Source organism: Athalia rosae, chromosome 7 (genome assembly GCF_917208135.1).
Source record: "Athalia rosae chromosome 7, iyAthRosa1.1, whole genome shotgun sequence".
NCBI lineage: Eukaryota > Metazoa > Arthropoda > Insecta > Hymenoptera > Athaliidae > Athalia > Athalia rosae.
Window position 1 is genome coordinate 643,977 of NC_064032.1, and position 23,626 is coordinate 667,602.

General features: G+C 39.9%; 1 protein-coding gene across 10 annotated transcripts in view; it reads left to right on the forward strand.

Moving 5' to 3' along the window:
• Window positions 1-23,626, forward strand: part of LOC105683887 (protein shank) — a 51,949-nt gene that overhangs the window by 23,421 nt on the left and 4,902 nt on the right. For 4 of the 10 annotated variants that reach the window (XM_048658646.1, XM_048658647.1, XM_012396848.3 and 1 more), the window contains 15 exons: window positions 2,708-2,980; window positions 4,115-4,134; window positions 8,776-8,901; window positions 10,258-10,438; window positions 10,515-10,834; window positions 10,908-11,172; window positions 12,396-13,005; window positions 13,376-13,602; window positions 14,696-14,872; window positions 14,962-15,172; window positions 15,285-15,486; window positions 15,560-15,869; window positions 15,954-16,147; window positions 22,304-22,468; window positions 23,262-23,562. In XM_048658646.1, the coding sequence (XP_048514603.1) occupies window positions 2,770-2,980; window positions 4,115-4,134; window positions 8,776-8,901; window positions 10,258-10,438; window positions 10,515-10,834; window positions 10,908-11,172; window positions 12,396-13,005; window positions 13,376-13,602; window positions 14,696-14,872; window positions 14,962-15,172; window positions 15,285-15,486; window positions 15,560-15,869; window positions 15,954-16,147; window positions 22,304-22,468; window positions 23,262-23,562 (3,520 nt within the window). In that variant the 5' untranslated portion in view covers window positions 2,708-2,769. Of the gene's footprint in view, window positions 1-313; window positions 595-2,707; window positions 2,981-4,114; window positions 4,135-8,775; window positions 8,902-10,257; window positions 10,439-10,514; window positions 10,835-10,907; window positions 11,173-12,395; window positions 13,006-13,375; window positions 13,603-14,695; window positions 14,873-14,961; window positions 15,173-15,284; window positions 15,487-15,559; window positions 15,870-15,953; window positions 16,148-22,303; window positions 22,469-23,261; window positions 23,563-23,626 lie in introns of those variants that run through there. The other 6 variants (XM_048658648.1, XM_012396850.3, XM_012396854.3 and 3 more) reach the window with 6 other exon arrangements.

The following is a 23,626-nucleotide window of genomic DNA, read 5'->3' on the forward strand; positions in this document are numbered from 1 at the left end:
TTCCTCGTTTCGACTTTATTTCCAGACGCGATTCCTCGGGGTGGTTTGTTATTCGGGGGGGTCGTTCGCGTTGCTCGCGTCGCGTACGGTGCTGCCGTCGGGTTTTCGTCCACCTAGAGGAGCCCGCCCGTGTTTCGTCGGTCGTTCGTCGGTCGGTCGATCTCCCGACGTTGCTTGGCAACCGGAAATTTTGCACCCCCACCGTACGATCGCGGAAAATCAAGCCCCCGTCGGGGTGCCGCTGGTGATGCTGTCGCCGCTGCCGCTGTGCCGCCACCGAGAAGAAGGCAGGTTACACCTTTATTCGATGGCGCCACCGACCCCCAGAAGAAATCCAGACGACGACGACACCTGCGATCCGCGTTAAATGAATATTTGAGAATTTTCACCCGCAATCAATCGAAAATTAAAACACCCTCGACGCTCGGTCCGTCGATCGAACGATACGTTTTTCTAAAATACATTTACCTCCATGAGAATAAAAGTAGCCATGATATGTATATTTGCTGCGTACGATATACGTACACCAAGTGTTGTTGTCTCAGTGTTAAATAAATAGCGCAATATATTGTATAAACCTAGTTCGATTCGAAGGTACATCGATCGTTTCTAAAAATATAAGCATCGAGGTGATTTATACGTAGAGAAATTCATTGTTCTTACACACGTAAGGTGCGATGTGACGGGTTACAGTGGTGATCATCGTTGCATGTATTTTATTGCGACATTTTTGTTCGGTTTGTTTGTTTTCCCTGCTTTCAGTTTTTCACCCTCCCCCCCCCCCCCCCCCTTTACGGCGCATTACATTTTTCCAAATACCAAATGATAACCACGTCGTGTACAACCGCAGGTGTATCCGGTCGCATATATTATTTCTAAAGTTCAAAAAACGATGATAAAAAATCACACGACGCGGGGGTGGTGAAAATTATAGAAATCCATGCGACTTGGAAAAAATCCAAACGAACTGATTCGTCCGTACCTTGTTTTAATTTAATTAATCGGTGAGCTGTACGTGAGGCGGTAATTATTCAATCGACGTTATACGACCGTTGTAATTTTTATTTTTATTATCGCACCGACGTCGTCCTGTTTCCAATTTTTTTATTCGCTGAGAGAAAATTTCAATCTCATTTGAGATCAGATGCGATTCACAACCGTGGAATATATTATATTGCCGTTTTATTTTTAAATGGAAAATCGACGACGACGCGAACCAGAGATTTTTACAGCGGTGTAAAATAAAATTTCACACACTTACAATGAATGATAATAATTTTTTGCTTAGGGATATGAATGATTAATCGATACAAATATCTGTAAAAATCATCGGGTACAGAGATCGACTCCCATTAACTCGAGAAGAGTGGTAGAAAGAATGAAGAGGAAAAAGTAAAACTAGAAAGAAAAAAAAAATAAAAAAATAAAAAACGTCTAGTAAAATTTTTTTCTCTTTCGTTTTTTTCTCTTTCGGTACTTGATGGCCACTCGTCGTAACTAGTTCGCAGTTTTTCCCCCCTTTTTCTACGCGTATGTGCGGTAGCACCCGATGACTATGATGCTTGGAACAAGCCAGCCAGCCATCCAGCCAACCCTTCCTTATTTCGAGTCGCCAATTTGTCATTCCCTCGGGAAGTACAGTAGAGTCGGTCGCGTTGTTAGGGATGTAGATACGGTGACGAGGAGACGAGAGATGAAGGATCTTTCTCACCGAGAGGGGGGGGGGGGGGGGGGGGGGGAGAAAAATAGTGGGAGCGGGAGGGCGAATCTCTTTTACACCCCGACGCTAAAAATAACATTTCTCAAAACGATCGTCGAGTAGAAAAATTTTCACAACGCGTCGACGAAACAACGATGTCATATTCAACGAACGGCGTTTGCGATAATTATAAACGAGAAATAAAAATCGAAGGATCCGACGAATTCAATCGACCACGCCCCTCTGCGATTTTTATCGCCCACGAATACGTTACGCTCGTTGTAATTACAATTGTGATTTTAATCGTCGCGTCGTCGATCGATAAAATTTAATTCACCCGTGCATTATTTTATAGCCTACGTATTCGTAAACTGTATATTTTATGCGCTGGAAATTTTTATTTTTTTCTTTCTTCTTTTTCTTATCTCTCATTTTGTTTAAATTTCTTTTTACTTTTTCAAGTGTTCTTTTAACGGAGTCGAAGCCAATACGCCCACGTTTCTTACGTATTATACCTATGGAGCAGGTAGACGTTGTACCTGCGTTCGCGCGTACGCACGCACGTAACGAGATGGGCGGCAGACAGACGTAAAAATATATCAAGTTCTTCAACTTTATTATATCGGTGTATTACCCGTGCAAATATGCATACAATACGTATACGGCGTATGGAGAATGCGTGGACGAGCGACGAGCAACAACGAGACTATAAAATTTATAATTTACTACGTGTCGTTGATGATCCCTCGGAGAGAAATTTTTATCACATTTCAACGGAGGAGCGCCGATTCGATTTTTACTCTTTTTCAATTCTCCACTCTTCGACGGATGTTGCGCCAGAGAAATTTCATACTTCGTGCAATTATTTCGAGTTTGTCGCGAAAATGGTGGGAAATCCAATTTCCCCCCACGACTTTGATCTTCCCCATTTTTGCGACAAAGTCGGACCGAATTCTGTGAAAATCGAATGCTGGATTTTTCCTAATTTCGAGTTCTCTCTCCTTTCAGATGTGAATCGTTGAGCGAGGGATTTTTGAGACACGGGGGAGGAGAAATCCCGTAATCGCGAGATGGAAGGGGGATTGAAACAACCATCGGGTAGCAGCGGTTTCACCGGTGGTCAAGACGTAACGTCGGAAAATACCAGATCCGTTGTCGAGAAGAATGTTCTTCTTGCCAGGATTCACGTGCCCGATCTCAACGTCAGTAAATGTCTTCAATTCCCAAAGGATCAACTTGTATGGGACGTCAAACAGCAATGTCTAGCTTCGCTTCCCAAGGTACGTTCGTTGGTCTTCCGATTTTTTTCCATTACCTATTTTTCCGTTTCATTTTTTTTTCATTTTTCTTCCATTTCGTTCCATCGAAAACGTTCGTATCGTTGTCGGAACGATGACAACGATACGACGACGATGTCACGATGACAATAATGTTAACGATCACGTGTACAATGTTACACAATACGTCGTCCAATGTACAAACTGCATATATGTATATTTCTTGTATTTTTTTCTACTTTTTTTTTCTTCTCTTTTTCTCTTCACGACATGCTTGCCTTCGGAATCACATCAGGAGGTACAGCAAATTTTCTCCATTATATCATAATTATATACATATATATTACATAGAATATAAAATAATACATTCTGCTGAAAATATTGAAAAAACGATAATCGAATTTTATAGAATAGGTGTACAATATATTTATCTAGTATACAATTCATACTATTTGTAACATGATTTGACAACTTTTGAACATTTCTTTCATTCCGTTTTTTTTTTTGTTCTTCATTTTTTGATTCACTGTGTCTTTTTTTTTAAACACGTTTTGCTTCTGGTCACCCGCACCACGCACCACGTGGTCTCTCCGTCACTGGTCAAATTTTGCAACATGTGCCTATAAATTGTTGTTCTGAAAAAAAAAAAAAAACTCACGCATCACCGTACGCGCTTCGCTTCACTTCACGTCACATTTCACTTCAATCTGAGGCCAAAAATTTCATATCAATATACGTTTCATTCGACTTTTAAGTCTACAATTCACAACGACCGACCTTTGATTTCTTACTCGACTAACGGTTACTTTTCTTCTTTTATTCATTTATTCGTTTTCGACGATATTTTTCAATTATTCAAAAATACTTGTTCTATACTCATAGTGTTACATACATATATATTAATATATACACCCTCCCTTGTATTTACATAATCTATGCCTACATTTTATGCGCCTGGTTGTTCTATATTGGGTTCTCGTTTTTCCTGGCTATAATCGCACCGCCGAAAAATGAAAAAAAAAAAAACGAATACCAAACCGATACCGATAAAAAAAACCAATCAATGGCCAACGTCTACCGCCTACTTCTATACGTCTTCTCTGCACCTATGTCACGAATCAACCGATTGATCGAATATAGGTCGCCACTTGGTACAGGGTACGTCCACCTCCGCTAATAGCATGCACTTCTTTTTTTTTTTATCAGCTTCTTAGTTATTCGTCGATTTGTCAATTTTTGATTTTTTTCATGTATATCGTCGTTGTCGTTATTATTGCTATTCCTAACGCTGTTAGTGCTGTTGCTGTTGTTATTGTTATTAATGCTATTGTAACGACCGTAGTACAGATCAGCTTTGCACTTGTAAGATTTTAATTGTTATTTATTCAATTAGAACGGGGTGGATAATCGAGGACGGTATTCTATTCCATTTTATTCTATTCGATTCTTTTCAAAATATTGCGCAACGATGAAAATTAATTTCACTCACTTCGTTCTCCTTCGTATTTCGCCGATTTCTTTTGACTCGATTCAACCGTCCTCGATCGATCCACCCCGCGCTGTATAATTATAATTTGGGTAATTTTATAATTTGTGTGGGAGTAATTATCGACCGTGTGGAGCGCTTGATTACCGGCAAACCGGATCCCGCGGATTTATTGTTTCGCGGGTTGCGGTCGGTCGGGCACTCGCAACGAGCAATGGTCAATTTCTGACCACTGTTATTCGCACGTTATTCGAGTAGATACCTGAATTCACGTATGTACTCACGTATATTTTCCATGTTACATAACGTGTAGTACTCGTACACCGCGCGGGGCGTCGTCGTGCTTGTCGCGGTCGTGATCCTTTTCAACAAAATCTTGGATAGAGTAATCTCGTATTCATGAATTCTCTTCGAGCTCGAGTCTCGCCGTGCGTTTTTTACCTCCTCGTAATCGCAGATCGTAGTCGCGTTCGTCTATTTCTAACGAAACGAACGTCTTTTGAAGCCGAACAAAAAAAAAAACAGAAAAAAACAGAAAAAAAAATAAGAAAAATGCGGGAGAAATAAGAACGGGAAAACCACCCGCGTTTGTACTTTTCGAATAATCTTCGTCCGCCCTAGTCGCGGATTTCGCACCTTTGAAAATGGAGACGAGATGGAAAAAATCAAAAGAAAAAGAGAGAACGAATGTCGTTCGGGTAATTAACCGACCGATCAACGATGCGGACGAATTGGCCAAAATTTAATCGAATGATTTGAAAAAGGAATCTTTTTTTTTTCTTTCTTTCTTTTTTTCCAACGTTGAGAAAATATCCGGTGCGAACAGGGCAGTGGGTAATGAAAATTTGCGACGACGGGGGCAGCGAAGATATAATTTTGGACCGGATATTAATGGACTTGGATTAATTACCGTTAGAAAATGTATTTTGAATCAATTTTCAATATCCGATTTACATGTCGGCGATGCATGTACACTCGTGTCCCGTACCTACACCTCGTTGGTTCGTATCGACAGTTTTGTTTCGCGATTTTTCACGGTCTTTTTTCACCCGTAGACTGCAGTCTGCGACGTGATTTCGGTAGGGAAGGGTATCCGAGTGATTTCCAGTTCAATTATCCAACGGCAGTTTTGCTACAGGTAACCAACTGCTATCGTCGGTATTACGTTCGATATATCTATGGTATTACCACCACTACTACCACTGCCGCTACCACTTCGGCCGGAAGACGCAAACTGCTTTATGCCTCCGGCGCTAACGACGTAGTTAACGGTTTTTGATTAAAATTTACCCATACCAAAAAATATCTATATCCCCATCTGCACCTCTGTACGTGTGTAGGACGTCTACGAATCGGTTATCGCCTCGTACCTACGATCCATTTATTGTAAATTCGTCGGACGCGAAGAAAAACCTCCAACGTAACGTCAACGACATTTTTCGTTATTTCACAATTGGAAAGAGGAAAAAAATCCGTTCGATTTAGCGTTGATTTATTTTTTTCTCATCAGCCAATCGACGTTACATCCGGGTATGTCTTGCGGATAATTTCCGATATTGTTTTCCGCGGGGCCATTGTCCGGTGGATGCCGTAAGAGAAGAGGAGACTCGTAATTCCTGTAATAAGGTCGTTGTCACGGATGACCCAGCCCTTGTTCGTACCGGTGGACGAGTTTGCTACTTTGCCATTTTATCCGTTCATCGTTTTTAGTTTTTTTCGCTTTCGTCTCTATTTTCCACCGCGATCGCGAGCGTTCGGAAATGAAAATTTTCGAAATAGAAATCATCGAATCGAAGGAAACGTATAATCGTTGTACGAGACTCGCGCCCCACAGGTGGAAAAAAGAAACGTGGAAATAAAAAATCGTCGATCATCTGGTGTACGATAAAAGTTTGTTATTCCCATCGAGTATAGACGGTTATCGTTATACGCGATGCACTTTATATTTACGTCTGCTGCTGCAGCAGCAGCCAGCCAGCCAGCCAGCCAGCCAGCCTTATACCGGAGGTATGAGAAGATGTGCGTGGTACACATTATTAACATTGAAAATACCTCTCACGACGCGTCTCATGCATAAAATATATGCTTATATTCAGGTATAATGCGTTATACTGTACGGACGATCTTCTCCTCCCCCTCCTCCTCCTCCTCCTTCTTCTTCTCCTTCTTCCCTCATCCTCATCCTCATCTTCTTTCTCTTATACGTTACCTATACAGCAGGTTTTACACATCGGTGCTTGCGCTTTTTATGCCCACCTATAAAGTCACGTTGTAGAGGCAATTTCGGTACCTCCTCGCCCCCTCCCTCGCCTTTTTCCTTTTCTTCTTACCTTTTGGTTTTTTTTGTTTTTTTTTTTTGTTTTTTTTTCCCTTCTTCATTTTGAATTCTCATACACGTGTACGCATATTATTTTCATCGACCACATCGGGACGGCAGGTACGAGTAAAACGATGCACCTAGGTAAATGGGTAGATTCGATTTGGAAATGATAGTAAATTTTTTTATCTTTTTTGTCGGTTTTGTTCGAATTATCATTTTTTTTTTTTCTCTTTCTTTTTCGTTACCACTTTGTCGAATTCTCGTTTTTGTCGTCGCGGTCGTCGTCGGCATTTTGTTACAATATTCAACGGAGGCGCGCTTCGTCGCGTATATCATTACGGTATGAACAATAAACTATGATCGCGGTTGGTCAAGTATCTCTCGGTAAGGAATAACTGCAGCGGTAACAACACCGGTTTGTAATACTGTTGTATGTAATACAGGTATAATATATAAATCTACCTATGTACGAACGTGTGTGTATATATGTAGATATGTACGTGGGCAGGTATGGGATATACGTGTGTAATGTATGTACACATATAATGCGTGGTCAAAAGAGAACTTTCAGTTTTTGTCGTAACTGGTTCTTAACGTGAAAGTAACTTGCGCTTTTTGCCCGAGGGATCGAACTCTCCGTCGGAACCCCCTAACCCGTAGGTTACCGATGCGGCCGGAGCCCGGGGTTCTTTTTAATTTTATATCCTCGTCTTCCATCTTCATCTTATTTCGTTGCAAGGTTTGCGCTCTCCCTGTACCCTTACCACCTCGCTGCACCTCCCCGTACCGCCCCTCCTCTTTCCATTCCGTTATCGTACGCGCCCGCGTTTCAACATTTATTTATTCATTTGCTTTCAATTTGCCACCTTTTTTTTTTTCCCCACTATTTTCCATCCACTTTTTCTCAAACATCTTTCTAACGGAAAGAAGAAAGGAAAAATATAATTGGAAGTACGTACGTACACACACACGTATGTGTACGTAGCTTAATTTTCATCTCCGTCTTTTTTTCTTCTTCTTTTTCTTCTCTCGTTATAATTAAACCTGCGCCTTTTCTATTTTTTCTTTTTTCGTTTTTTCGTTTTTTTTCTTTGCTCCGTATGATTGATATACCTTTGTACGTAACGAAAAAGAAGAAGACAAAATTCAGATGCGAAATAAAAGAAATAAAATGAAAAAATGACTAGGGAAAAAAAGATCGGAATACGTCGAACGCGATCCTCTTTACTCGTAGAATTTTTCATTCTCCGTTGTCCCGTTTTTTGTCGTTTTTTTCCCCTCACCCGTTTTATCGGCATGATTCGGTATTATTATAATTTTGTTGTACATAAAACCGCGAGCATTTATGTAATTCTCCATACCTGTGTTGATGCACGTCACGCAATGTAGCATGCATGAACGGTTATAGATTCGTTTTCATTTTATTTTTTCTCTCCTGCTCTTTTTTTTTCTTTTTTTTCTCTTTCTTTTCTTTCAAGAGAAGTTATCACAATGACACGTGAAAATTTTCTATAACGAATAAAGAAACAGATATGAGTAGGAAAGGAAAAAAATGAAACTTTTCGAAGACGTGACTTTTGTCGTAAATCATCAGCTTTTATCGTTCTCCTCTTGTTGCGTTAACAGGAATTTTTAACTCTGTATATATGTACTTGTATACGTATCTATATGTTTATACGTATAGGTATTCACGTGTACGATAGTTGGATTAGTTTTCAAAGCCTTTTTTTCAACGTGAAAATAGACAGAAAAGCATGATACGTACAACTAATGTTGCAGCACGTTTATTTATTAACCTTCTTTTTATTCGGTTGAAATTTTAATTACATTTTTTATTTTTTTTTTTGGTTTCAATCTAATTGCGTGTACGGCATACAGTGGGTTTCCGGTTAATGATTGAACGGTTAATCCGTTTTTTTTGTTCAATTTTTTTTTTTCACAGCACATCAAATTTCACCCGATATTGATCTTTTTTCTTTCGCATGTATTGCAGGAACTCAAGGAAAGCTTCAACTATGGATTATTTTATCCCGCCGTGAATGGGAAAGCTGGAAAATTTTTGGACGAGGAACGTCCTCTCGGCGATTATCCGTTCAACGGACCCGTCGGATACCTCGAGGTAAATTATCAAATATAAATCCACGCTCAACCTGTTTTTCAATTTCCTTCGTTTTCGTTCGCTCTCCTCCTTCACTTCGATACGTTTTAAGGACGATCGTTAAAAATCTGTGGGTATAGGTATAGTACAATTATTCAGTCGTTCTCCGATCGAGACGAGCTTTTCTCCCAAAACTGACGCTGTGCAGCAACACACGTACCTGTACGTCATATTATGATTTCGGATATAAATTCGATTTCGTAATAAAATTTGACGCACCACCGACAAAGATTGTTAACTTGCATACGTTTGGTTTGTACACACATAGCTATACACATGTCCGTGTATCTATGATACATCTGATACATAATAGTGACCACCAACGGGAGAAAGTCCTGAGGGCAGAATCGAGGTTCTGATTATAAAAAATATGCATTCCGTTGTGGGATTAACGGGATATAATTTATCGCGATGCATAAATCCCTGGCAATGGAAGAATCGGTGAAAAAGAAAACAAATTTTAAAATTTTTCGTATATCTGTAGGTGTACATCTTTAAGTTTGAAGATTTGAATCTCACCGGTAACTCGTTGTTATCAGTTGAACTCGAGGTATGCCGACTAGAGGGAATTGTATTGTAATATCTAAGTTTACGCGACTCGCTTTGTCCTTCGATGGGGAGAAAAGTGATTCACCTGGTGGGTAGGCACAAGTTATGGACGTACCGAGAAAATTGCGAGCCCGTGAAAACGCACGTTACGATACAATACACATTCAAAACGATGCCTCGTTGACAGAAAATTCACGCTACTCGTCCATCCGACGGCGGTAGAAAGAAAGAGAAAAAAGGCGGTCTCTTTTTTGCTCTCTTATCACGATGGAGATCAACACGGTTTGGTACAGATACATCAGGATTTTCTTCTACGATAAAAAAACCAAAAAAAGAATGAGGAGAGGCGAAAAAAGAATAAACGACTCCGAACGGTAGCGTGTATAATAATAACGACGAGGTTGGGATTGTCGTACGTCCTGCAGCAAGAGCTGAAACGGCTTTAACGTCGTCGTCTTTTATACCAAAGCTCGATTATCTTTGTACGGAAATCTCTGTATTGCGGACAGTCTCCGGCAGAAGTGTCTTTTGCCTCTGGTACAGGAAAAGGTGCGCACCGTTAGAAATGCCGGAGTTCTATGTACCGGCTTCTATATATGCAGGGTACAGTCGCACGTACATAGGTATATTTGATACGGTAACCGGTCAACCGCGTCAGTTTGTTGGTCAATGTCCGATTTTTACGAGAGATTTTTCATCATTTTTTCTTCCTCTTTCTTCAATTTTTATAGAAAAAATAGATAAAATTGTTTCGATTGTTTGTTTCAGCTCAAGTACAAGAAACGCGTTTACAAAACGTTGAACTTGGACGAGAAACAGCTCAAGGCGTTGCACACGAGACCGAATTTTCGAAGGTTGCTTCATTATGTGGCCAGCGGTCAAGGGGAGAAGATTGAGAAAATGTGCGAAAAAGGACTGGATCCGAATTTCCAGTGTCCAGAATCCGGTGGTAAGATTCCCCTACGGATATTCGAGGCGTTTACTTGGATATTAGCAATTGTTACCGATGTTTCGAACATTTTCAGAAACACCGTTGACACTGGCGGCCACTTTGAAAGAACCGGCGAAGGTGATCATCGCTCTGGTCAACGGAGGAGCCCTCATGGACTATCGGACCAAAGAAGGATTGACCGTCATGCACAAGGCGGTCGAAAGGAACAGTTTGGAGGCTGTGCAGACTCTTCTGGCGCTCGGGTCCAGTCCCAATTACAAGGACACCAAAGGTTTGACGCCTCTTTATTACAGCGTTATTTATAAAACCGATCCGATGCTCTGCGAAACGCTTCTTCACGATCACGCGACCATCGGCGCCCAAGATCTTCACGGATGGCAAGAGGTTCATCAGGTATGTGAGAGAATCTCTCGGGTGTGTCCGTTCGTTTCGTTAAAACTCTGGTGTTGTATTCGTTTTTTTTCAGGCGTGTAGAAATAATTTGGTACAACATCTCGACCATCTTCTTTTCTACGGGGCCGACATGAACGCGAGAAATGCTTCGGGCAACACCCCGTTGCACGTCTGCGCCGTCAACAATACAGACTCCTCCTGCATTCGCCAACTTCTCTTCAGAGGTGCTCAAAAGGACAGCTTGAACTACGCGAATCAAACGCCTTATCAGGTCGCGGTTATCGCCGGTAACATGGACCTTGCAGAAGTTATTAAAAATTATCAGGCCGAAGAAGTTGGTGAGTAATCGGTATCGGAGACGGCATGACCTGTCGATGTTTGATAGACTGGAAAGATTTTTTTATAAATTTCAGTCATAGGTATTTTCACATCTTGTAACGGTGCGAATATGAAATCATAGTTGCTTCATTTATTCATCAATTTATTTTATTTTATTTTTTTTTTTATCCAGGCATGAGCACGCTCTAGCTTTTACAGTTTGATTTAGCCAGATATCTTGAACAAGTAATATTAGACTCTTTGAAAGATGATTTCGTGTAACTCGGACGTAACTGATACGTTAACACTTTTTTCGAGATCACTTCTTTTTCTCTTCATTTTCTTCATTTTTTTTTTCTTTCTTGTGTGTGGGATTTGGTGGTGATGGTTGTCCGTCCAATTTTGTAAAATATTGGGTTTTTCTTCCTTTTTTTTTTCGTAAGCTATAATAAGTATCGATAGTTCAAACTAATGTGTGAATCAATTCACTGGTAGAAGATACTTGATTATAACGAGTCTCTGTTTTTTGAATGCGACTGCAGTCCAATGGTTGTTGACAACGGGTGGACAACGCGAATACGTTTGCGTCCATCGAGTAAGGAAGTAACGTGTAAAAAGAATGTTGCAAGTTTTGGAAATTGTGAGTTTGGTTTTTGTTTCTTTTTTTTTTTCTCACGTAACGTATAGAAGGATAATTTTTGTATTACTTGTACCATATCCCAATGGACTGCAGAGGTACGGGGTGTTATTGATTACCTACCTGCAATTTTGTAAGAATATCGATAACGTCGGAGTAACGATGACGACAACAGATACAGACTCTGCTACCATTTTCCCTGTAATTATATCTCCACGTATAAAACTGCTGGCTATATTCAGGTATGAGACGAGCCCACGGCACACTTAACGGCATATATTTAAAAATTAGGTATTGTAACATGCAAATGGATAGGAATATTGTATTACTACCACATTAATTTCGATCAATTGTGCTTCACCGCTTTGTAATATATTGAATTCATCGTTGTCGATGTTGATATTACGTACATATTTGAACGCGAACATTGGCTATGAATACGCATAAATGTGTGACTCGCGTAATCCAAGAAACGAGACAAACACATTTATACAAGTATCAGCGCTACGGGAAGTGCAATGAAAATATTCAGATAAACCGAATACTTGTAACATTGTAAGGCTAAGTAATCTTTTATTTACTTACCCTTGCAACCTCCTTTTCCAGTACCGTTTAAAGGCCCTCCACGTTACAACCCTAAACGCCGATCTATGGCATTTGGCGGTATGACGACGAGCTGTTCTGCGAGCAATTTGGGAACGTTAACACGAACACCGTCCAACGATCAACCGAATAACACGATCGGTACTCACGTCACGAGAACATTGTCCGTCGATGATTATACCCCGGGAAGTTTAACGAGAATACCGTACGGCGATACGCGTTGCGGGACGGCGGTCGGCGTTGCTAGGACTCCACCGTCTGACGACTACAATACCGGGACTCTGACGAGAATACCGTCGATGGACCGGTACAACAACGGGGCGATGTTTTCCAGGGTAACGTCCAACGAACAATACCAAGCTATCGGTCTCGCTGAAATGCACAAGCACAACCTGATCACGTTGCCGTCCATGGACCAAAACATTGGTACGTCCAGAACAGAGTTTGGCACTCTTCAAAGGATACCGTCCGACCAGCACATAGGAGCTCTCGCTAGAATACAATCCGATCAACCCAATCTTGGCACCCTCACCAGAACCGAACAGTTGAATACCCTCAACCGGATACCGTCCGAATACCAGAACCCTAATAGCTTAAGAGATCCTAATACAAGGTAAGCATAAACTGTCTTTGCATTTAGTGTGAACGAATATCAGTTTTGCTGATCGATGACGATCGATGGTCACGACTGAAGTTGTAAAACTTTGATTCGTTTCTATTAAATGTTTCGTATGTGCGTATACGTGCGTAGAAGAATCCTCTTTGAGAATGTAGCCCAAGAATCAAAACGTGAGATAGCTTTTGATATCTTGAAAGTTTGTATCAACTTCGTGTACATAATCACCATAGTCGTTGATGATTTGTGACAAAAATGCCCAACTGTTTTTTTTTTTTTTTTTTTTTTTTTATGCAATAGACAACTTGATTTATCACTATTGCAAAGACAATTTATGCTCATGTCGAATGCATGAAACAATTTCAAGATATCCATCTTCGGAGCACTATCAAAACCTAAGAATTGAGGGCCTATCGAGGTTACAAGAACATAGGATCGAGTTACAACATCGTCTGGACATTCATCGGACGATGGACCTTCCCCCATCTCCGTCCCCAAGTAGTAGAAGTCTCGCCCCATTCAGCTCTGCTAGTTCTAGCCTGTCAGATGGCAGCAATCAACCCTCTGGTGAAGACTCGGCCAGCATAGTAACAGGTACATGTCTTGACTATTTTTCTTTCATCGTTACCAATGAAAAGAAAATTTATCGATAATCGTCGGGGGGGCTCACACGATCGTCGAAGCCTATTTTTCGCAGTCTGTGTAAAGTACCAATTGTACAACCTCGTTAGGCACAAAGTGAATTCATACAGAGATACGTAATAGTCGAGGGAAGATTGAAGGAAACTGTGCTTGAACCGAGCAGCTCCACCACTACGGAAATGAATATAGCATTTTATTTCTGTCTAGTGTAATGGATGATGATTTAAACGAATATTTATCTCGTTTGGTATTTGTTACGAACTTGAGCCATCACCACCAAAGTGAATTCTATATACACACGAATAAATATATTTATGCATGTTTGTTCAATGTCTCTGAAAGGGATGTTCATTATTTTGTGAATGATCTTTGGCAGTAATCATCTGATATCAGGTAAATCAGGTAAATTTTACAAATAATCTGTTGTAGGTGAGATGTTTATTGAAACAAAAAAATTAAATAAGTACAGGGAAAATCATTGATACTTTCAATACTCACATACCGCCACTCGCTGTACGTATAACTTAGATACATTTGTTATGAAAATTATCCATCCGATATACAATCGCTCAATCATGCTACAGTATTCCATTTTTTTTTTTTTTTTGGCTCGCATGTTTCAAATAAAAAGAAAAAAATTGTCATTCACAATCCACGCAGTCAAGATCATTCGCAATTATTTTTTACAATCATCCATTGCTTTATCGTCATAATTTTTATCATGATTTTCAATCGTTCGCTGGCAATTCATTTTTGATTTACTTCTTTTTTTTTTTTTTCATGTCAATTCATCGGACAGCTTCTAGCGTATCTCGTTCATCGATTTGCCTGCACAAGAATGAAAATGAAACCAATTTACGTATATGTATAGAAAATCACACATGATTTGCAGAACAATTTTCTACTATACATATAAAAAAATCGCTGGTCAGACAAATCTAAATTTGACGACCTGATCACATCGTGTCTATTACACGCAAACTCTGAACAATTGCAGACTTTTCGTCGTATTTACCGATATTTTGAACTGATTCCATCATTTCAGACAAAAGCTTGGGCGACACAGCCTCCGATGTCATCAGCGACAGTTCCGGAGTTGGTACGTCGCAATCGGACACGACAAACTCTCTTTCCATACCAGGAACGACCGTTGTTTGCGTCGAAAGTTACAACAGTGGGATTAACGGACATCTTACAATTAACCAAGGAGATATTTTAGAAGGTATTTTTCATCCACATGCGTCGATGTGATTCGCAATCGCGCATCCGTCCTTTGTTGTCATTGCTGTTGTTATATAATTTTTCGGACAGTTACGGGAGCCACAGATTGTGGATTGCTGGAAGGAGTCCTCAGAGGTCAAGGGACGGGCCTCTTTCCAGCTCATTGTATACAAGAAGTTAGACTGAGGCATACGAACATTCCGTTGGGACCGCAAACTATCAGAGAAGGGCGGAATCGAGTATTGGGACGTAGAGAATCGCAACATAAATACTTTGCCACAGCCCCGCGACTAAAGAAGCCGTAAGGTTTCGTTTTACGTTGATAATTTTCTCGTTATATTTTTACACGTAACGGGCAATGTTTCGACCTCTCGCCGATCCCCTAAAAAAACATTTCTCCATGTATTCCACAGCGTGACATCGGAACCCCGCACGGTCGTGTTACACAGATCGAGGAAAGGTTTTGGATTTATATTGAGAGGCGCGAGGTCGAATTCACAACTGATGGCACAGAGTCCATCGGCTACATGTCCAGCTCTGCAGTATCTGGAAAAAGTGGACGAAGGAGGCGTCGCGGATATCGCTGGTCTCAGAAAAGGCGATTATCTGATTCAGGTAACGGAATACCGTCCTCTGATAGACGGAAGGTCCGAGGAACGGTATCATTCACCGATCGTTCTGATTTCAGATAAATGGGGAAGACGTAACAACAGCGTCGCACGAGCACGTCGTGGATTTGATTCAGAAATCTGGCGAACTGGTTCGATTATGCGTCGTCTCCCCGGTAGTGGGCCTTCCTAATTCTCAGTCAGCAGCGGCATTGCCTATCAGTCAACCGATTCAGAGGCAGTACGCAACATTGCCACGAAAAGGGAGTAACAACGTCGTCGTCGGCGGTACCCTAGGCAGATCGCCAGCACCGATGCCACCCAGGAGAGATCCCAAAACTACTCTGAGCGTTGGGAGGGCAAGGGCTCGTTCGATGGTCGCCGGACTGGGTAAGTTGGCTTTATTTTCCATCTCATCGTCGGCCACGTCCTTGACGACGGATCAGAGGTCTCCAATTATTTCATACACAACAGAGGGCGGTGGCGAAAAAGATGACAGGGACGAAATAACGTCAACCGGGGCAAAATCAAGCAGTGCGGAATCGATTCATCTGCCGCAACAACCATCGGCGGGATCGAACACTGGTCAGAATACGCCTGTTCAACCGAGAACGGCGAGCATTCGTTCCAGGCCTACGTCAAGTCGTATCACAGCTGCCGAACTCGAGGTAAGACTGTAAAATTGGATGAGAATATTATTTGGCATACATATGATGGGGCATTCTGCGTGAAACACGCCACTTTTCGATAATATTTTTATTGACTTTTGATATTCTTGTTTTTCAATTGAATCTGAATTTTTTGTTGAGATCAAAATACGCAAGAACACCGTAGAAATCCAAGGCTAGGCTTGGCTTTTTTTGGGGCTGAATGTGATATCGTGCAAAATTGAATTCAGGACACTTTTCCTGCGCATTTTTGCGTGAGGTACACGAAGACGTCGATTAAATTGTGTTGGGAATAAATCCCATCGAGATGTCTTTGATTCTTCGCTTTTTGGATCGATAAATTGACGATAACTCGATCATTTGATAGAGAGATCAATTTGGCTTTCAGATTTGGATTCCTGAGCTGATTATATGTGAGATTACTCTTGAAGAACCAAAAAAAAAGTCGTTTTTTAAGCAAAACATAATTTATTTTTTTTATTGGGTTTAATATTCTTTTCTTACGTATTTTGATCTCAGGAATCCGAATCTGAAAGAAAAATTGACCTATCTCTAAGATTGAGCGAGTTATCGCCAATTCTCAGCTTTTTGGGGTCAAAAATAAAAAATTGATTTTCTACTCTATTTTAATGTAATTTGAGCTCAGAAATGCGAATCCGAAAGAAAAATTGATCTATCTTGAAAAATGACCGAGTTATCCCCATTTTTTCGCATTTTTTACCATAAAAATGGAGATATCTCGAAGGGAAAAAATCGTAGCTCAATTTGACCAACGGATTCGTGTTCCTGAGGCCAAAATACATAAGAAAAGTGCCATACGATCAATTTTAAAAAATAAAAATTTTTGGCCAAAATTTGAAAAAATCGTAAGGGGTACCCCTTGGAAAAATCTCAAATTTTGGCCAAAAATTTTTATTTTTTAAAAATGATCGTATGGCACTTTTCTCTTGTATTTTGACCTCAGGAACACGAATCCGTTGTCCAAATTGAGCTACGATTTTTTCCCTTCGAGATATCCTCAAATTTATGGTAAAAAATGCGAAAAAATGGGGATAACTCGGTCATTTTTGCAGATAGATCAATTTTTCTTTTGGATTCAGATTCCTGAGCTCAAATTACATTTAAATAGACTAAAGGATCAATTTTTTATTTTTGACCCCGAAAAGCTGAAAATTGGCGATAACTCTCTCAATTTCAGAGATAGATCAATTTTTCTTTCAGAATCGGATTCCTGAGGTCAAAATACATGAGAACAGTGTCTCACGATCAATTCGCGAGAAAAAAAAAAATTCGCCCAAAAATCCCGAAGGGGATTTGAACCCGCGCAAATTTATCGATTTTTGGGTCGAAAATAAACATTTTATTTTCCTGGGTTTCCCATGCTATTCTCATGTATTTCGATCTCAGAAATTCGAATCTGAAAGCCAAATTGATCTATCTCTAAAATTTACCGAGTTATCCCAATTTTTTCGCATTTTTTGGCTCAAATTTGAGGATATCTCGGAGGGAAAAAATCGTAGCTCAATTCGGACAACGGATTCGTGTTCCTGAGATCAAAATACATGAGAAAAGTTCCATACGATCAATTCTTATCTCCTCAGATTCAAATTATTGGGTACGAACTACATTAAAATAGACGATAAAATGGATTTTTTATTCTTGATCCCGAGAAGCTGGAAATTGGCGATCACTCGGTCAATTTCAGAGATAGATCAATTTTCCTTTCGGAATCGGATTCCTGAGGTCAAAATACATGAGAACAGTGTCTTACGATCAATTCGCGAAAAAAAAAAAAATTCGCCCAAAAATCCCCAAGGGGATTTGAACCCGCGCAAATTTATCGATTTTTGGGTCGAAAATAAACATTTTATTTTCCTGGGTTTCCCATGCTATTCTCATGTATTTCGATCTCAGAAATTCGAATCTGAAAGCCAAATTGATCTATCTCTAAAATTTACCGAGTTATCCCAATTTTTTCGCATTTTTTGGCTCAAATTTGAGGATATCTCGGAGGGAAAAAATCGTAGCTCAATTCGGACAACGGATTCGTGTTCCTGAGATCAAAATACATGAGAAAAGTTCCATACGATCAATTCTTATCTCCTCAGATTCAAATTATTGGGTACGAACTACATTAAAATAGACGATAAAATGGATTTTTTATTCTTGATCCCGAGAAGCTGGAAATTGGCGATCACTCGGTCAATTTCAGAGATAGATCAATTTTCCTTTCGGAATCGGATTCCTGAGGTCAAAATACATGAGAACAGTGTCTTACGATCAATTCGCGAAAAAAAAAAAAATTCGCCCAAAAATCCCGAAGGGGATTTGAACCCGCGCAAATTTATCGATTTTTGGGTCGAAAATAAACATTTTATTTTCCTGGGTTTCCCATGCTATTCTCATGTATTTCGATCTCAGAAATTCGAATCTGAAAGCCAAATTGATCTATCTCTAAAATTTACCGAGTTATCCCAATTTTTTCGCATTTTTTGGCTCAAATTTGAGGATATCTCGGAGGGAAAAAATCGTAGCTCAATTCGGACAACGGATTCGTGTTCCTGAGATCAAAATACATGAGAAAAGTTCCATACGATCAATTCTTATCTCCTCAGATTCAAATTATTGGGTACGAACTACATTAAAATAGACGATAAAATGGATTTTTTATTCTTGATCCCGAGAAGCTGGAAATTGGCGATCACTCGGTCAATTTCAGAGATAGATCAATTTTCCTTTCGGAATCGGATTCCTGAGGTCAAAATACATGAGAACAGTGTCTTACGATCAATTCGCGAAAAAAAAAAAAATTCGCCCAAAAATCCCGAAGGGGATTTGAACCCGCGCAAATTTATCGATTTTTGGGTCGAAAATAAACATTTTATTTTCCTGGGTTTCCCATGCTATTCTCATGTATTTCGATCTCAGAAATTCGAATCTGAAAGCCAAATTGATCTATCTCTAAAATTTACCGAGTTATCCCAATTTTTTCGCATTTTTTGGCTCAAATTTGAGGATATCTCGGAGGGAAAAAATCGTAGCTCAATTCGGACAACGGATTCGTGTTCCTGAGATCAAAATACATGAGAAAAGTTCCATACGATCAATTCTTATCTCCTCAGATTCAAATTATTGGGTACGAACTACATTAAAATAGACGATAAAATGGATTTTTTATTCTTGATCCCGAGAAGCTGGAAATTGGCGATCACTCGGTCAATTTCAGAGATAGATCAATTTTCCTTTCGGAATCGGATTCCTGAGGTCAAAATACATGAGAACAGTGTCTTACGATCAATTCGCGAAAAAAAAAAAAATTCGCCCAAAAATCCCGAAGGGGATTTGAACCCGCGCAAATTTATCGATTTTTGGGTCGAAAATAAACATTTTATTTTCCTGGGTTTCCCATGCTATTCTCATGTATTTCGATCTCAGAAATTCGAATCTGAAAGCCAAATTGATCTATCTCTAAAATTTACCGAGTTATCCCAATTTTTTCGCATTTTTTGGCTCAAATTTGAGGATATCTCGGAGGGAAAAAATCGTAGCTCAATTCGGACAACGGATTCGTGTTCCTGAGATCAAAATACATGAGAAAAGTTCCATACGATCAATTCTTATCTCCTCAGATTCAAATTATTGGGTACGAACTACATTAAAATAGACGATAAAATGGATTTTTTATTCTTGATCCCGAGAAGCTGGAAATTGGCGATCACTCGGTCAATTTCAGAGATAGATCAATTTTCCTTTCGGAATCGGATTCCTGAGGTCAAAATACATGAGAACAGTGTCTTACGATCAATTCGCGAAAAAAAAAAAAATTCGCCCAAAAATCCCGAAGGGGATTTGAACCCGCGCAAATTTATCGATTTTTGGGTCGAAAATAAACATTTTATTTTCCTGGGTTTCCCATGCTATTCTCATGTATTTCGATCTCAGAAATTCGAATCTGAAAGCCAAATTGATCTATCTCTAAAATTTACCGAGTTATCCCAATTTTTTCGCATTTTTTGGCTCAAATTTGAGGATATCTCGGAGGGAAAAAATCGTAGCTCAATTCGGACAACGGATTCGTGTTCCTGAGATCAAAATACATGAGAAAAGTTCCATACGATCAATTCTTATCTCCTCAGATTCAAATTATTGGGTACGAACTACATTAAAATAGACGATAAAATGGATTTTTTATTCTTGATCCCGAGAAGCTGGAAATTGGCGATCACTCGGTCAATTTCAGAGATAGATCAATTTTCCTTTCGGAATCGGATTCCTGAGGTCAAAATACATGAGAACAGTGTCTTACGATCAATTCGCGAAAAAAAAAAAAATTCGCCCAAAAATCCCGAAGGGGATTTGAACCCGCGCAAATTTATCGATTTTTGGGTCGAAAATAAACATTTTATTTTCCTGGGTTTCCCATGCTATTCTCATGTATTTCGATCTCAGAAATTCGAATCTGAAAGCCAAATTGATCTATCTCTAAAATTTACCGAGTTATCCCAATTTTTTCGCATTTTTTGGCTCAAATTTGAGGATATCTCGGAGGGAAAAAATCGTAGCTCAATTCGGACAACGGATTCGTGTTCCTGAGATCAAAATACATGAAAAAAGTTCCATACGATCAATTCTTATCTCCTCAGATTCAAATTCCTGGGTAAGAACTACATTAAAATAGACGATAAAATGAATTCTTTATTCTTGATCCCGAAAAGCTGAAGAGCAATCGATCGAGTAATCATCAATTATTCGCTGTTGGGAGCAGAAAAATGAAGACATATCGATTGGTTTTAGTCGTAGACCCACTTTGATTCGTCGCAATCCATGCATGGGTCGAAATATTCGAATTTCTCGGTCTACGAGGGAGCCCGAGTTTTGCTGGAGTCAGGTAGCCACGGGCGCGCGGTTTGTTGTGGGGCGTCACCTCTGCTCAGCCCCCAAGGTGACGTCTCACAACAAACCGCTCGGGATATTATCCGTTCGAGCCGGGATATTATCCGTTTGCGAGGATACGTACGGTGTATCGACCAATAGGAGTTCACGGCGAACCCTCGTCTCGGTGTAAATATTATAATGTGCGGCAAAGTTCTGCAGCCACAACTTCGTCGATGGTAATCAACGTCCACCCCACTCGGTCTCGCTGACAGTGTCGATAGGCAATTTCGAGATAAGAATCTCTACGAGAAAATCGTAAGGGGTACCCCTTGGAAAAATCTCAAATTTTGGCCAAAAATTTTTATTTTTAAAAATTGATCGTATGGCACTTTTCTTATGTACTTTAGCCTCAGGAACACGAATCCGTTGTCCAAATTGAGCTACGATTTTTTCCCTTCGAGATATCCTCAAATTTATGGTAAAAAATGCGAAAAAATGGGGATAACTCGTTCGTTTTTGCAGATAGATCAATTTTTCTTTCAGATTCGGATTCCTGAGATCAAAATACATCAGAAAAGCATATTACACCCAATTAAAACACTGATTTATTTTTTATGATTAAAATTGATTGCAATACACTTTTCTGACGTATTTTGACCTCGGGAACACGAATCCGTTGAGTAAATTGAGCTACGAATTTTCTCATTAAATTCAAAAAATATTGTGGAACAAATGGCCCGTTGACGTGGAACGCCCCGTATGAGAAAACGCAACATTGACCGTGTATAGCAGTGTTTGCAAGTGATTTGTGCATGTCAATTATAGAAGAGAGACCGACCCCTTATTGACACTCCGAGTTCTCATCGTCATAGCTGTGATTTAATTGCCCTTGCAAAGGCAATTGGAACAAAATCACCCTCGCAGTGTTGCCAAAGCATGTTTGCTCGTATCATTTTTTTCCCCCTTGTCAAATGCACACGTACACATCCACAAGTGTACACTCCTGCACCGATGAATATTTAAAATTTTCATAATCAATTACACGCTGACACAGGATCAGAGATGAGTCGCAACGATGTTTTTGATGTGAATGCACAAGCAGAATGGCACTTATTTGGCACATTACGATACACACATAGCAGTGTGCGTATCTTTGCTCCAGCTGACCTTGGGTGTATTAAAAAAGAGCAAAAAAAATGAACAATCAAATAAATTTTAATAGACTCATGATTTGCAAGCTTTGCACAAGAATGTACCTAGATGTTTACAATTTGGTTGTAGGAGTTGTTCCAGCGACAACAAGGCAGCGCAGCAACTGGTCAGTATGGATCATCAATGATGAGCTCCCATTTCCAAACTGGCCAGTCGACTAAATCTCACCCTTCGTCACCAGCAAAAACTGGTCGTGTTTATGCCAGTGTAGCGGAAATGAAAAGGAAGGGCAAGGTACGGTAATCCCGTAGAAGCGGATGTTGGATGTGGATGAGGATGCCATCGTTTTGGTGTCGCATATTCAAACTCCACATTGTATATCGTTACAATGGGCACAGATTCATTTTCTCTCATTTGAAAAAAATTTTCAAATAATTTACTATGTTACAAGTGATTAATAATCATCGTTAATCGTAGCTTAACATGGGTGTGGATATGCATTTTTTGATAATCCTACGAGAAATCACAAGCAGCATGAATAACAATATCTTGAAACATTCATTATTTATTCCTACTGTGTTCTCTCGATACTCAGACCTGCGTCTTAGTTACGTAGACGAAGCTAATGCATGACTATGTATACCTATACAGAGGGTAAAGAAAAGCTATTTGCATGTTTGTTATAGTTTTTACGCAAACCACGTGCCTACAGCAGACCACAATCCTGGCATGGGCGGGACGATGAGGACTACTTGTATTACTGATCGAAAAAAAAAAACAAAAAACAAATTAATTATAGCACATCTGATTCTTGCATGATTTCAGGTGAATTGCTTTAGCTAATTATATGTTGTTATTCCGCTATGCCGTGGGACGACTTTTTTCTTTTTTCTTTTTTTTTTCCAACGTACCCATTCCCTATAACATGTTGTCGTAACAGATAAGATTGATTGCAACACGTACAGGGGTCTCGGTTCTTTTTTACAGTTTTATATTTTACTACACAGTAATTCTTCGTGTTCCGTGTTTACATCGATTGTATTTCATGTTCACGATTTAAACCGGCCGTGCTTGGATTTGCTTCTAGACGAATTCAAAGGTACGCTTTTTCGGAGGACTCGGAGGTGGATCTGATCTTCACAGAGACTTTCATAGCACACCAGATTTGAACATGCAAGCTCAATCATATATTCTGGTATCGAAAGGTCATCGAAGTCAAGAAGACGTGAACGCACTCGCCAACAGAAATGCTCTACCTCCGCCAAATCACCCACCGCCACCACCTCCCATAGGTCAGGTCATCAAAGTCAATATCGGTGCCAGCGCGTCCGACGTAGTCACACCGGCGTCGGTTTACGACAACATCGCTCATATACAACAAGTTAAAGGTCAGTTGTTGTAGTCCATTTCTATCGACATTATCCACCCAAAGAATTGGATTTTATTCGGATC